This window comes from Arvicanthis niloticus, chromosome X (assembly GCF_011762505.2).
Source record: "Arvicanthis niloticus isolate mArvNil1 chromosome X, mArvNil1.pat.X, whole genome shotgun sequence".
NCBI classification, from domain to species: Eukaryota; Metazoa; Chordata; class Mammalia; order Rodentia; family Muridae; genus Arvicanthis; species Arvicanthis niloticus.
This window is the reverse complement of record NC_047679.1, coordinates 118215199-118228417: the sequence shown is the minus strand read 5'-3', so window position 1 is coordinate 118228417 and position 13219 is coordinate 118215199. Positions and strand designations below refer to the sequence as shown.

The 13219-nt window shown below is 39.7% G+C and overlaps 1 protein-coding gene across 1 annotated transcript; it reads left to right on the top strand.

Annotated features, from left to right (window-relative positions):
* Nucleotides 1–6087: 6087 nt before the first annotated feature.
* Nucleotides 6088–7749, top strand: LOC117695163 (EZH inhibitory protein-like). Its single transcript, XM_076919001.1, has one exon. The coding sequence runs from the start codon at nucleotides 6088–6090 to the stop codon at nucleotides 7747–7749; it is 1662 nt and encodes a 553-aa protein (XP_076775116.1).
* Nucleotides 7750–13219: the final 5470 nt, after the last annotated feature.

The following is a 13219-nucleotide window of genomic DNA, read 5'->3' as shown; positions in this document are numbered from 1 at the left end:
AAGGACAATCACATTCCCTATGATGTTATTCTCTTGAAAACATACTGTAATTCCCTGGGAAACTAAGGCTGCCTGCAGAGAACCTGAAATGATTGCTTTAGGTTTGGTGTGAATACTAAGTGCAGACCAGCATCCCCATCTAGTGACTCAATGTACATTCAATCAACTTTACAGCACTGCCAAAATGTTTTCCATCTACAGTAGCAGATTTCACCCCTGTCAATCTGCATCTCTTGCCAGTTGAGGGAGAACTGACAAGAACAAAACTGGAAATATAATGCTAACTGATTGCAAGATATCATCCAAAGCTACAGTATGCCAAATGATATACTGCCATAGCAACAGATATACAGAGCAATGAAAGAGCAGACACCCCCCAAAATACATCTACGTACTTATGTTTAAATGATCTTGGTATGCAACAAGCATACTTAGGAACACACAGCTGAAAAAGAGTAATGATCTCTTTGATAACACGGATCTGTAAAACAGGATGTGTACATGCAAAACTATGGATTTAGACTTAGATTTCATACCCTACACAAAAATCATGTTATTTAACACGTGAAGGTAAGACATGAAACTGTATTATTTGCAAGAGTCATGTGGAAAAATAGGAGGAAAGCTTCATGCATATTCTCTAACTCAGTTTATCTCTTCCTGGGTAAATTGCCCCTCAAACAGAAGTGCTAGATGTTTTATAGAACATATTAACCAATGTTCCCCAAGAAGCTCATAGCCAATAGACTTTTTCTGAAAACATCAATGTAAATTATTATTAGTAGTAGTAGTAGTATTTTATTATTATTCCAAGAACTGTTTACACAAATTCATATAATAGTAACAATTGCACTATTTTAAGTCTAGATATACTGATGAGAAAAGTAAGGCAGAGAGAGGTTATGTAAACTACCTACAATTACACAGCAAATAGGTAACTAAGGAATCGATCCAGGACGATTCAAACAACATTGCACTATGGTAGAGTAACTACCAACTTTTATCCCAGGGTGAGCCATATACCTATGGGAAGTCAAGCCAGTTTTCTTATTAAGTATTATTATATAAACATCTTCTTCAATGAAAACTGAGTGGAAAAAGAATTTCTGCTTATGTGACAACTGACACAAGTGGTTTGGAAGGGAACACACTATAAAGCTGAGATCAAATACATGTAAGACAACTATTATTTGCGGTAATCATTACAATTTGGGATTCTGTATCATGATTGCCTTGGAAATGCATTAATTTAGTTTTCTGTTTCAATTTAATAAAACTGACATGACAAATCATAAGACAACACTGCAGATATGATTATGAAAGAAAAGAGTGAAACTTCATTCAACAAATAAAAAGCAACTCTTAGCCCTTTGGTAGAAGATAAGCAAGCCTGGCATGATGCTCCACACCTTTAATTCCAACACTCAGGAGGCAGAGGCAGGGGCAGGGTTGATGAGCTTGAGAACAGCCTGGTCTATATAGTGAGTATAGTGAATTCAAGGCCATACATAACAAAATCCTTTCTCAAAAGGAACTAACAACAACAAAAAACTTAAAATTCAATCAACTGGGTATTGATTTGACATAAGCCCCAAGTTACAGTACTGAGTGGAAGAATGTAAACAGGTTGGGAAGATGGCTCAGTCAGTGAAACACCTGCTTTGCAAGTATAAGGATTCCTGGCACTAATTAAAAGCTGAACATGGTGGTACATACAGGTAATCCCAGGGTTGAGTGATTTAGTGAAGTGTGGACATGAGTCCAATTCTTTGGGTTCAGTTGACAGCCAGACTAGCCAATGAGACCCACTTTCTCAATTAAAAGGAGGACAGCTTTTGAACAATGGCACCCGAGGCGGACCTGTTGTCTGTACATGCACACACATGTGCACTAGCACAGAGATGTTTGCCCTCACATGCATAAATGCTCATAAACACATGCATGTATGTACACACACATAGGAAGAAGCTAAACATATACTTAAAATATAATATGAGCTCATTAATTTCAAAACAAAAACAAGCAAAAATAGTAATATAAAGCTATGTAAACACAAAAAAAAGACTTCTAAAAGAATCTCAAAGAAACTGCTAAAAATGATTGTTTATGGAATGCCCGACAGTGTAGTTAAAATTTAAAGAGATGAAGGAGGTATGCACAAGAGGTTTTCTAGCAAAAAGTTTCATAGCATTAAAAAGAAAAGAAGAAAATCCATAGTAATCAGCTTGGCTCAGTGTGCTTCGAGAATTCTAAGGCTAGAAGCAAAACCAAGCAAAGCCTTAGATCAGGGGTGTCAAACTCTGAGCAAGCAGACACTTCTTCCTGTCAAGCATATGAATCAGGACATTTTCAGCACTGAGCTTGGACAAACCTTTATATGCCTTCTCAAGTCCACGCTCCAGGCAGCCACCAATGATAAACAAAAATTGACCAAAGAAATGGAAGTTGTTCAGCTTTGAGAACTGGAATCACAAACTAGCATGAGAAGAGTCTATAAGAAAAAGTGTGTCTGAAATATCATTATTGAGCCACAAGGGAGAATTGCTGGGGGTATGAATTAATGGTGGATTCAAATAAAAGATTCCTAAATAGAAGAGAGTAGCTGCCCTGGACTGAAAGATTAGCCTCCAAGTATCTTTGGGTCTGTTATTCTAAAGCAACTAATATAGTTTCAGCCTCAGTCTTTCCTATCTAAAATTAAAATCTCCACAGGAAGAGCCATTATAAATGAACATATTCACTTAGCAAACCTGGCTTTTCTGCAACACTCTTATGAAGCTCACCCTTTCCCATCAATCATGACAGGTATTTTGATTTGGCTTTGCCCTCACCACCCCAAGAGCCAGATTATGCAGTTATTGTTAGGCCCGATTGTGTCATTAAACAGTTCTGGTTGCTAAGCAATTTATTTGTTTTTCCTAGGATCACATAACAGACCAGGGTAAAACTGGACAATGATCTAGGGCTCCCAATACTCAACTTCAGTCTCTTTTCTTGAATGTTAATTCAAGTGCACGCAGACTGACTGGTAAGTGAATCTGCTCAGGCAGGGAGTGACAAGCACACAGCTTATTTCAGTGCTTATAGCCTCTTTTGTGGACAGGGACTGATGGGATGTGGGATGCATTGGACGCATTTGTGTTTGAACTCCAACTATGAGTCACATAATACTGAATAGTTTGCCTTTAAAGCACTGGTTCTCAACCTTCTTAATGCTGTGACCCTTTAATACTGTTCCTCACAGTGTACTGACCTCCAAACATAAAATAATTTCTGTTGTTCCTTCCTAACTGTAATTTTGCTACTTTTATGAACTGTAATGTAAATACCTGTTTTCTCAAGGCCATGAAACATAGGTCGAGAACTATTGCTTTTCAGTCTCACTGCAGCTTTCTACTACTAAAGCAAAACACAGTGGCATCCCTTAGAGCATCCTTTTCTCACACACATGTCTACTATGCACAGAATCTTGTCAGTTCTGCCTTAAGAACACATCAGGGTAAGCCTATGTTTTACTGTTTCAACACTATTTCTCACCAATATGACTGCAATCCCTTCCACACCACTTCCTTCTACTGTGCTATATAGCCTCAGGGTACCTGTGATACAGAGGCCAAAATGACCCATTTAAAATTGTAAATTCAGTGTGCCACGTACTACCTGAACCTCTCTTGTTGTTTTATTTGAAGCAAAAGCCAAAGACTTTCTAGTAACCCCCCTGCACCCCTCACTGTGGCTGCCTCCTTCCACCCAGTCAGTGAATCCATTTGACTCCCTTTCTGGGATGCTCTCCAACAATAGTCTACAAGCTCCTTCTGCTCCTCCTTCAGGTATCTCTCTCTGGCTCAGTACTACCTCATCAGAGATGGTTTTTCTCATCACCCTCTTTAAATGGGATTCTATCCTCTTGACTATGGCTTCCAGAGCCTTCATGCTGTCTGTGTTTTTATAACATTGACCCCCATGAGAGACAGTCTTTTCTCTATATTGTATTTATCTGTGTTAATCCTTACAAGGATGTAACTCAATAAGGAAACTTCTAATTTTAACATCCTCTACACCAAGGACAGTTCTTTCTGCTTTTGTTTTCTGTTCTTTTGTAAAAACGTGTGTGTGTGTGTGTGTGTGTGTGTGTGTGTGTGTGTGTGTGTGTGTGCTCATGAGCCATGGCACACATGTGCATAAAATCAAAGACAACATGGAGGAGTAAGTTCTTTCTGTCTAACACATGGGTCCTAGGGAAGAAAATCAGGTCATCAGGCTTGGTGGAAGGCACAATTACCTGATCACACCCTTTGTTCTTTTCTGTCTGTCAGTCTGTTGTTGTGGTGCTGGTGGTGGTGATAATACTGAGAATTGAACCCAAAACCTCATAAACTCTAGGAGTTTGTACTACCTCCAAAATACATCCTCAGCCCTCTAAGTAGGTTCTTGTATCAGGTGCAGTTGTCAATAAATGAGTTTTCTGGAATGAGTATCAGAGTTATTCCTAATTTACAGATAAAAACTGTAAACTTTAAGAATTGCTTGGAGTTGTATACTAGTAAGAAGGAAGTCACAATTTGAATGCATGCCTACCTGCCTCAGTACATATAGTTCTCTTTCCTTAATTTTGTGTGTGTGTGTGTGTATATATATATATATATATATATATATATATCCCCCTCCTCATCTTCATTTCCCTCTCTTTTGCAGCCAAATACATGTACACATATACATACATATGTAGTCTTTACTATTCCATATTTTTCTTAATGCCATATCATCAATTTTCTTTAAAAACTATTAAAGGAATAATTAAAATAAGCTCTGTTAAAGTTGTTTTTTAAAGTTCAGACAAAAACAATGATGCTAGAGAGAAAAATTCTGATGCAATGAAAAAGAACTCAAGAGATCTGATAGAAAGAAACAATGTTTCATATACTTGTGATATACATCTTGATATATTATTAAGTTGTGTTTCTACTATACAAGGTAATCAGAAAGCTTCTGGCTTTCTCAGGTGCCAACCATACATCATGTGTTCAGGCATGCAGGCAGGCAAAACACTTATACTTGTACACCATTTGAGGTAATTAGAGTTGGTTTTATAAGTCACAAAGATTAGCACCTCCAATCACAATTGTGTCAGTATAAAAATTCTCAAAGTGGGTTTTTGGTGGTATAGACAATCAAATCCAGTGCTTTAAGTATACTAGGTAAACCTTCTACCACTGGCCCCGAAATGCTAAAATATCAAATTTATATATATTTTCAAACATAACATGATGTTTTTAATTGAAAATAAAGTTTCTGAATGTGTACATTAAATGATACAGAAAGTATATTTGTTAAAATGTGAGTCACAATAATCTTGAAATCAAGCTACCAAAATCATATTTCTATTTACCATATTTATAAAGCTATGACACCAAAATACTATTTTTTGTTTTCTAGGATTGTGTTGTAATTTACAATTAGAATGCTGATTACAATTAGAATTATGCTGTAATTTACATGGCACTATTATAACAAAATATTATAAGGCACGAAAACACTTTAGTAAGATAAGAAGCTTTAATTTTGGAGTTCCAGTATCACTTTTTAAACTAACAAAACTGTATCATTTTACCCTGGACTTAGGGAAATTTATGTGGTCCTGTGTCAGGGCAATTCAACGCTCCTAACTCTTATACTACCATTCTGTCATGAAGAAGGAGGGAGAGAGAAAGGGAGGAAAGAAGGGAGGGAGGAAGGAAGGAAGAAAAGGAGAATGAGTACAAATGAGACTTCACCAACTGTTCACCTGATTCAGGTTGACATTCTAGTTTGTAATAAACACATTTTCCATCTCTACGTGTGTTTTAATAGGAATCTACTCTGATATTGCTCAAGGAATTTGTTTCATTCGTATCTAGTACAGCATGTGACATAAAAATGTGGGTATCCGGTCAGCCCGCCCCCCCCCCCCCCCCTGTCTGTATCCGCTGTATCCGGTCTCTAGCCAGTATCCTCGCTGGGTCTCAGGCAGCCACTTCACCTTGCGAAGCCACTGAGAAGCCACCGAGAAGCCGTTTCTCCCAGTCAGTAAGAAACCGTTAGGCCGATATGGCCACAAACTCACCCCCAGAGAAGGTGCTGAAGGCAGGTAGAGACACTGACCGGTCCCGAGGTAAAGCTCCCGCTGCTGCTTCGGTTCTCCCAGGCCACAGTGGCACCTCAGCGGCCGGCCGGGCGCCTCGGGGCCTCAGAGTTGAAACGATGGCAGCAGCCGAGGCCATCTCCATGACTGGTGGACAGCTGGGGCTGTTTTCTGTGCGTAGGAATCAGCATTTCGACCCTGAGGGTAGCCGTGGCCCAAACATTGAACTTGGACGTCTCAGGCCCAAGGTGAGAAGCCAGAGAGAGGTAGGCCAAACCCAAGAAGGCGGGAAAGGCAGCGAAGGCCGTGAAGGCCACGAAGGCCGCGAAGGCGGCGGCCACAGGCCTCCGGCTCAAACAAAGAGCAGTAGAAAGAGGAAGCAGCCCAACCAAAACCCAACTACCGAATGTGCAGGTGGGCTTCAGCTTCCGGAAGCTCTAGAGTTGCCGGGGACGCCTCGGCCACCATCTTCTCTGAGCTCTCAGCCTGGCAGCAGCCACCATTTTGAATTTTCAGCGGGGAACCTAGAATCCCTAGGGCCTACCCTCAGGAGCAGCACCGTGCCACGCTATGTGTCTACTCCTGAGGCCCCGAGCCAAGCCGGTCCGACTGTTTCTGGTCCTCACAGCCGCGCACCCAAGGCCAGATGTGATGGGCGTGACCACTCCACCCCTGTTGGCCAGGAACTCGGTCAACAGGCCCTTCTGCCAGTTCCTGATGATGGACTTTGTCACAGCGGTCCTGACCCCAAAGGCAGTGTGACCCCCGAAGGCAGGGTTCTCCGCTCACGAGTTGTAACATCTGGTGGTCATAGCAGTACATCTGTGGTCAGCCCCGAAGTTTGCAGTGAAGCCATCCCCGAAGCCCAGAACATCCGCTGGAATTTACGCCCTCGGGCCACTCCACGAGTTCCTGCTCCTCAAAGCTACACCCCAGGGTCCAGTTCTGATAGAGGCAGCCGTGAAACACAGCGCAGAAGCAGCCGCATTGCATCCAGGCTCAGCCCTGACAACCAAGGAAGCCTTACAATAAAGATGGATCTGAACCCGGAGCCGGGGCCCGAATCTGAATCAGAATCGGAGCCAGAGCCCGAATCAGAATCAGAGCCACAGCCAGAATCAGAGCTGGAATTGGAGCTGGAATCAGAACCGGAATCAGAATCAGAGCCAGAATCACAGCCAGAATCAGAGCTGGAGGGAGAGGAAGAGCCAGAACCTGGCCCTAGCAGCCGGCCACAAGCAAGCCTTTCCACCTTTAGGCATGCAGTTCCAAGGAGATCCTTGCTAGCAACCAGAGGCTCTCCTCCAAGGCGCCCAGTCCGTATGCGGGCTTCTTCCCCTTCTCCTCCTGGTAGGCACTACCCTTTCCCTGGGCAGTATAATGAAGGTGCCAGTTCTTCCTCCTCATCCTCCAACGAGGATGTCTCCCATGTTTCAGATCCCCCTTCTTTACCTAATAAGTCACCAGAACGGGGCTCCTCATCTTCATTAGATGACTTAAGCTCTGACTCTGGTCCTAGTCCTGGTGCACTTTGGCGTGCCTTGATACCTGACCTGGATAACCTTGATTCTTCCTCTTCTGGAGAGTCAGAGGAAGAAATAGAGATTGCCCCTCACCCTCCTGCATAGGAAGAAGTGTAGGCGATGCCCCTTACTCTCACACTCCACCCTTGCTGTAATTCATGGTGAGAGTTCTCCCAGACTCACAAAAGGAATAGGCACTTATCCACTGTTGGCTGTGATTATCTGTGAGGTTTCTAGGGTTTCTACTTACCAGTAGTCTAAGCAGTTTTGAAGTCCCCTGTTCCCCTCACCCCTACTATCTAGCACTTATAAGGACTTTGGTTCCATTCAGTACCCCCTTTATCTTTAAAACAGCCTGTATTGTTTGTTATTATGTTTGGGTGGGGTTTTTGTTATTATTCTTTTTTGCCTCTGAGTTTTGTTTTCCAAGTTGTTTTTCTGTAATTAAGTATTTTAATAAAAGTGTTGTTTTATTAAAAAAAAAAAAAAGAAAAGAAATGTGGTAGATGTCAGCTAAGCCTGTGCCTAGTAGAAGATTTTGAACTTTCTACCTTGTCACAAGTGGTGCTAGTTTTAATAAGTGGTACCTTTCTTTGACAGTAACTCTCAAATGATGACATATAAGCCTAGTTGGAATTATTACTGTTTATGAGGAAAAAGGCTGCATTTCCTTCATTTCCCACAATGAGCATATGGGCTATATGAAGATTTCTGTTCTACTCTGGCCCAAAAGTGGAAATCTAGCCTGGGCATTCCTATAAAGATGTGAGCTTAGGAAACATAGCTTGGGTTCCTAGCCAAAGAACACCAAAGACACCATAAAATAAGATTTTTTAAACAAAAAGCACAGAGACATTTCTGAGTTGCAAATTGAAGAGTCCCAGAGCACCTCCCAGGTGACAAGAGTGACTCAAATATCAGCTCCTGACTTCCTTTTCCTCCATGTGTTATCTTCCCAGCTAGGGTCTCTCATTCTACTTCTTACTATAACTGACATTCCAAACTTTGACTAAAACCAGCCTATGTTTTCACCAGAATCTATTTTGTAGAGCTAGGCAGGGTGACATTTACCCAAGACTTTTATTAAATGCCGTGAGAATATAAAATTTAAATTGACATAAAATACACATTGAAAAACAAATAGGAAAATATAAGCTGTCTAAAGTACAGATTTCCAATTCTAGGAATGTCAATAAATGAATCAGTTGACACAGTCTCAAATCAACTGATAAAAATGTATCATCCACAATGAACCTCTTTCTTTCCCAGCACCACTGACCTTTCCATTTTATACATGAATTTCTCACTCCAAGACCATCATTCCAAACTCCCATCATCAAAAATTTTCCAGTAACTAGGAAGGTATTCAATCCTTTCTAGTGATAGGGAGAGGCTTGATTATTGACTTGGATACAAAACACTACTTCTGCTTTACAAATCACCAATGTACTGGATGTTAGTCCTAAGTTTAAAATTCATCTTTTCCTACATGAAAACAATTGATTTTGCTACAGCCCAGTAGCTTTTTGCCGAATTTCATAGCAGTGTTTTCAGCATGAAATAGACAAAGTATCAATATTCAATTAACACAAAGACAGAATGGCATAGATAAGGATGGCCAGTGTAAAGTGATTTGGACTGTGATACATAGGAAACACCAAAGTAATATGAAATAAATTCCTACTGTGAGTCACTTCTGATGCCTATGGACTCAGATTTGGGATGTTAAATTCCATGATTCATGCTTTGGCGCATCTTTCATAGATCCCAGCATTTAATAGGTTTTCTCTACCATTAGAGCACTCAGTAATAGTCTACCAAGTGATTGACGGATTGGCTGTCCTTCAACAGGCATCACAATTTTTCTAATGAGTGCTGTATTTAAGAGTCAAGCCAGGCAAGTTAGATTATTTTTTGAAATATTTTGGAAGAAATAATTTGAAGGATATTCTTGATTACATGTTAATAAATTATGAACTTTACTATTTTAAAATTTTATCTTTTTGCACTTTTACATATACTTTATTTACACTGTAAATAAGTATTATACTATGAAGGAAGCATTTTTAGACTTACAAGTAGAGTTAAAAGGAATATCTAGAAAGAAAGAATAGACCAACAAGAGATCTTCCTTTCAAGCTTGAAAAATAGCTTTTTAACAAAAGCTTATAAACTGAAATTGTTTTGTGAATGAGACATTTTATGTCACATTCCAGCCAGTAGCTGACAATACTTTCAATGTGATATCAGTGATTTGAAAAATATTGGAATAATTTTACAAATTATTACTGTAGCCAAGAAACACGTAACCCAGTAACCATTCTCCTTTGGAAACTTCCTTTTCCATCTCATTTCTTTAGAACTTTATATGGAAATATGATATGCTGCTTCTGTTAAGCAAACCACTTCATGAGGCAATAAATGGATGTATTAAGTAATTAGCATGCAGATAGAAGAAAACTACATTCCTTGCAGAAGACCTAAACTTGTTAGTGGGAGCACAGCAATGCTCATATTTTTAAACTGTATCAGAAATTGCAGATGCCAAGCATATTCACAATAGTGGTACAATTTCATCATGGATTAGATATGGACATGGTTTTAGCATTTTAGTGTGAGATTAATTTTGGCAGTATAAATGTGAGCTAACCTGTGAGGATTTTAAAAGGCCAGGTAAGGCATAAAATACATCCTCACTGCAGCAGGGTAACAAAATCGTTTTAGGAAAAGGATATAGAGGGTAGATAATTCATGACCTAAGAGAAGACAAAGGAACACATTGAAGACACTTCCTAATAAAAATGAAGATGATGATACATACACTTATTCAATGCCCAGAGGGTAGCAAGTGTGATAGCAGATCCATAAAAAGGCCAAGTGCTTCTCTTTCATAAAGAAAAAGAAATATCACAATGTCCCTAAAGATGCTTAAAACACAAGGCAGTGGGTTGTGTTTTAATAAAAGATATGGTTGACAGCAGAAATTAATGACAAAATAAGTTAGTGACCAAATTGCCTTCCACACTATTCCCATAGATAAGCTCTATCTTTGTCAGAGAAAATAGGCAAAAGCTCAAGCAAGCAAATAGGAAATAGTAGGGAGTTGGGTATAACAACCAAACTATTTTTTGCTTATGCATTCTTTCAGAAAATCAAAGGCAGATACAGTATTAAGATGATTTTAGAAATGAAAGGAAGTGATCCTAAGATATAACTCAGCACTTCATAAAAGACAACTGTGACTGGAATTCAACCTGTGACTTCCAAAGCACTTGCCAGTTCCTCTTGCCCTTAGAGCTGAGTGTCCTCAGGCATCTGCACTCCCTTCTGCTGTTCAAAATGCTACTCACTCTCATAGTCTAAGAATGTATGTAATGTTTATGCTCAGGCAACTCAATAAGGAAGGCAGAACTGGGAGATAAGCTCAGATGTTCTCATTTTTGCTGGACATATAAGTGTTAAAATTTCATGTAGTTCTTGGTTAATCTACCTGTGTTTTCATGTAGGAGATCTCTCAGTGATCAGTGGAGAAGCCACCCTGTGTTTCTGTTCTACCCATAGTACATTCCCTGGCTTCTGGAGTCATTTTCTTATCTTCATCTCATCAAGAGTTCTTCCTCATTTTACTAATATTTGGACTATATTCCAAATAGGCAAAATCCTTTTCACCTTTTTGTCTCAGAAAACAATTACTTAATAACAAATAATTAAATTTCTGACTTGAAAACCCAGCACTGTTTCAGCCAGTGGAGCAAAAAGAAACTAGTTAATTTATCAGAAAATGTGGAGCTTCCAGTGTTTCTTCTACTGAAGATTCATGGTTGCTCAAGGTAGAAACTAATGCAAATTTTGAAATGCCTCAGACAAACAGTAACAAAAAATACTTGATGTTATTAAGCACATGTCATGTTAAGTAGAACTATGGTTTTAATAACTACTAAAGTTTGGGTGCTTTGGTCCTTCTTAGAAGAAGCATCAAAATACTCAACCAGACCTCCCAGGGTCTAAACCTCCAGCCTGGGAACACATGGCTCCGCCTGTATGGGTAGTTAGATGGCCTTGTCAGGCACCAGTGGAAGAGGAGGGCCTTGGTCTCTGAAAGTTTGGATGCCCTAGTGTTAGGAAATTCGAGAGCAGACAGACAGGAATGGGTGGATGGTTAGGGGCATACCCTCATAGAAGTAGGAGGAGGGGGATGGGATACGGGGTTTTGGGGGGAATGGGAGAAGGGATAACATTGAAAGGTAAATAAATAAAATATCCAATGAGAAAAAACATGATGGAGCTGGCAATTGTAATCAAGGAGGCAAGACTTTTTGTCAACAATTTATATAATCCTCAAGAACAAGGTATTGTGGAAGAATCCCATGGAACTTTAAAAAGACTGGTGAGACATGCTGTTGCTGAGACAAAGAATGATGGCAACCTGTGAGCTTGCTGAGTGCTCTGACTAGGGTGACTGGGGAGCTGTATTGCACATAGGTTCCTGACCCACCTTTGCTTGACTACATCCCAGATGGGACAAGCTTCTTTGCCTCAAGTTTTTAGACCTTGTGGGACAGAGAATCAAAAAGAGAAATTATAATGTCTCTTGTATTTTTCTTAAAGGTGACTAGCTATTAGGACTCAATCATGTACTGGTCTAGAAATCAATCCAATATGGGAAATAACAGTCTACTTTTGGAATGCTAGATCTGGATATTTTCAGAGACATATTTGGAAGTTAGCTGTAGTTCAATACGATGTTATGATAGCAAGAGATAAAGTTGGGACAGGATCTAGATTTAAAACTAGGGTTAGTACATGTCTTAAGGCTCTTTTAATTGTCAAGCTAAGATTTGTTTTGTCTCTTCTACAGTATGTATTGTACATTGCATAGACTGTATAATTTTCAATTATCTTAGTGTGTTGAAACCTGGCATATCTGTTTCAGGGCTCTATCAACCAGCTTTTATCTCACTGCCCTGGGTATTAGGAAACCTTGATTCCCTGAAAAAAGCTTGAAAGTGCTGGAAGAAGTGAGTTAGGCTTTAAGCAGAAGCAAGAGAGTAGCAGGCTTGATTACTGCTGGTATAACAGCTTTAATTTCATTAATTGCTAGCACCACCGCTTCTGCAATAGCATTGACACAAGAAGTTAAGACAACTATTTTGGTTAACCATCTAGCAAAAATGTTACTAATATACTGAGTATACAAAAGGATTTATATAGGTATCTGGAACAGCAGATGATGCTCTATAACTTATTCAAATTATCTGAAGGAGGTTCAGGGTTCAAGAGTTAGGAGCCATCCCAAGTGTCATGACAAATATCATTGGAGTAGTGTTACTTCTAAAATTTACAATGAAGGTCATTATAACTAGAAAAAAGTTTAAAGACACCTGTAGGGTATTTGGCATAATCCTACCACCTCTCTGTGTGTGTTAACTTTGCATAGTGAGATTATGAATTTTAAAAATGCTGCTCTGTTGAGCTTTGATGCTGCAGATAATGCCAATAAAATTATCCATGGCATGATGTCAATATTTCCACTTTGGTCAAACCTCAGGAATGGCATATATAGCTTGATCAGGCT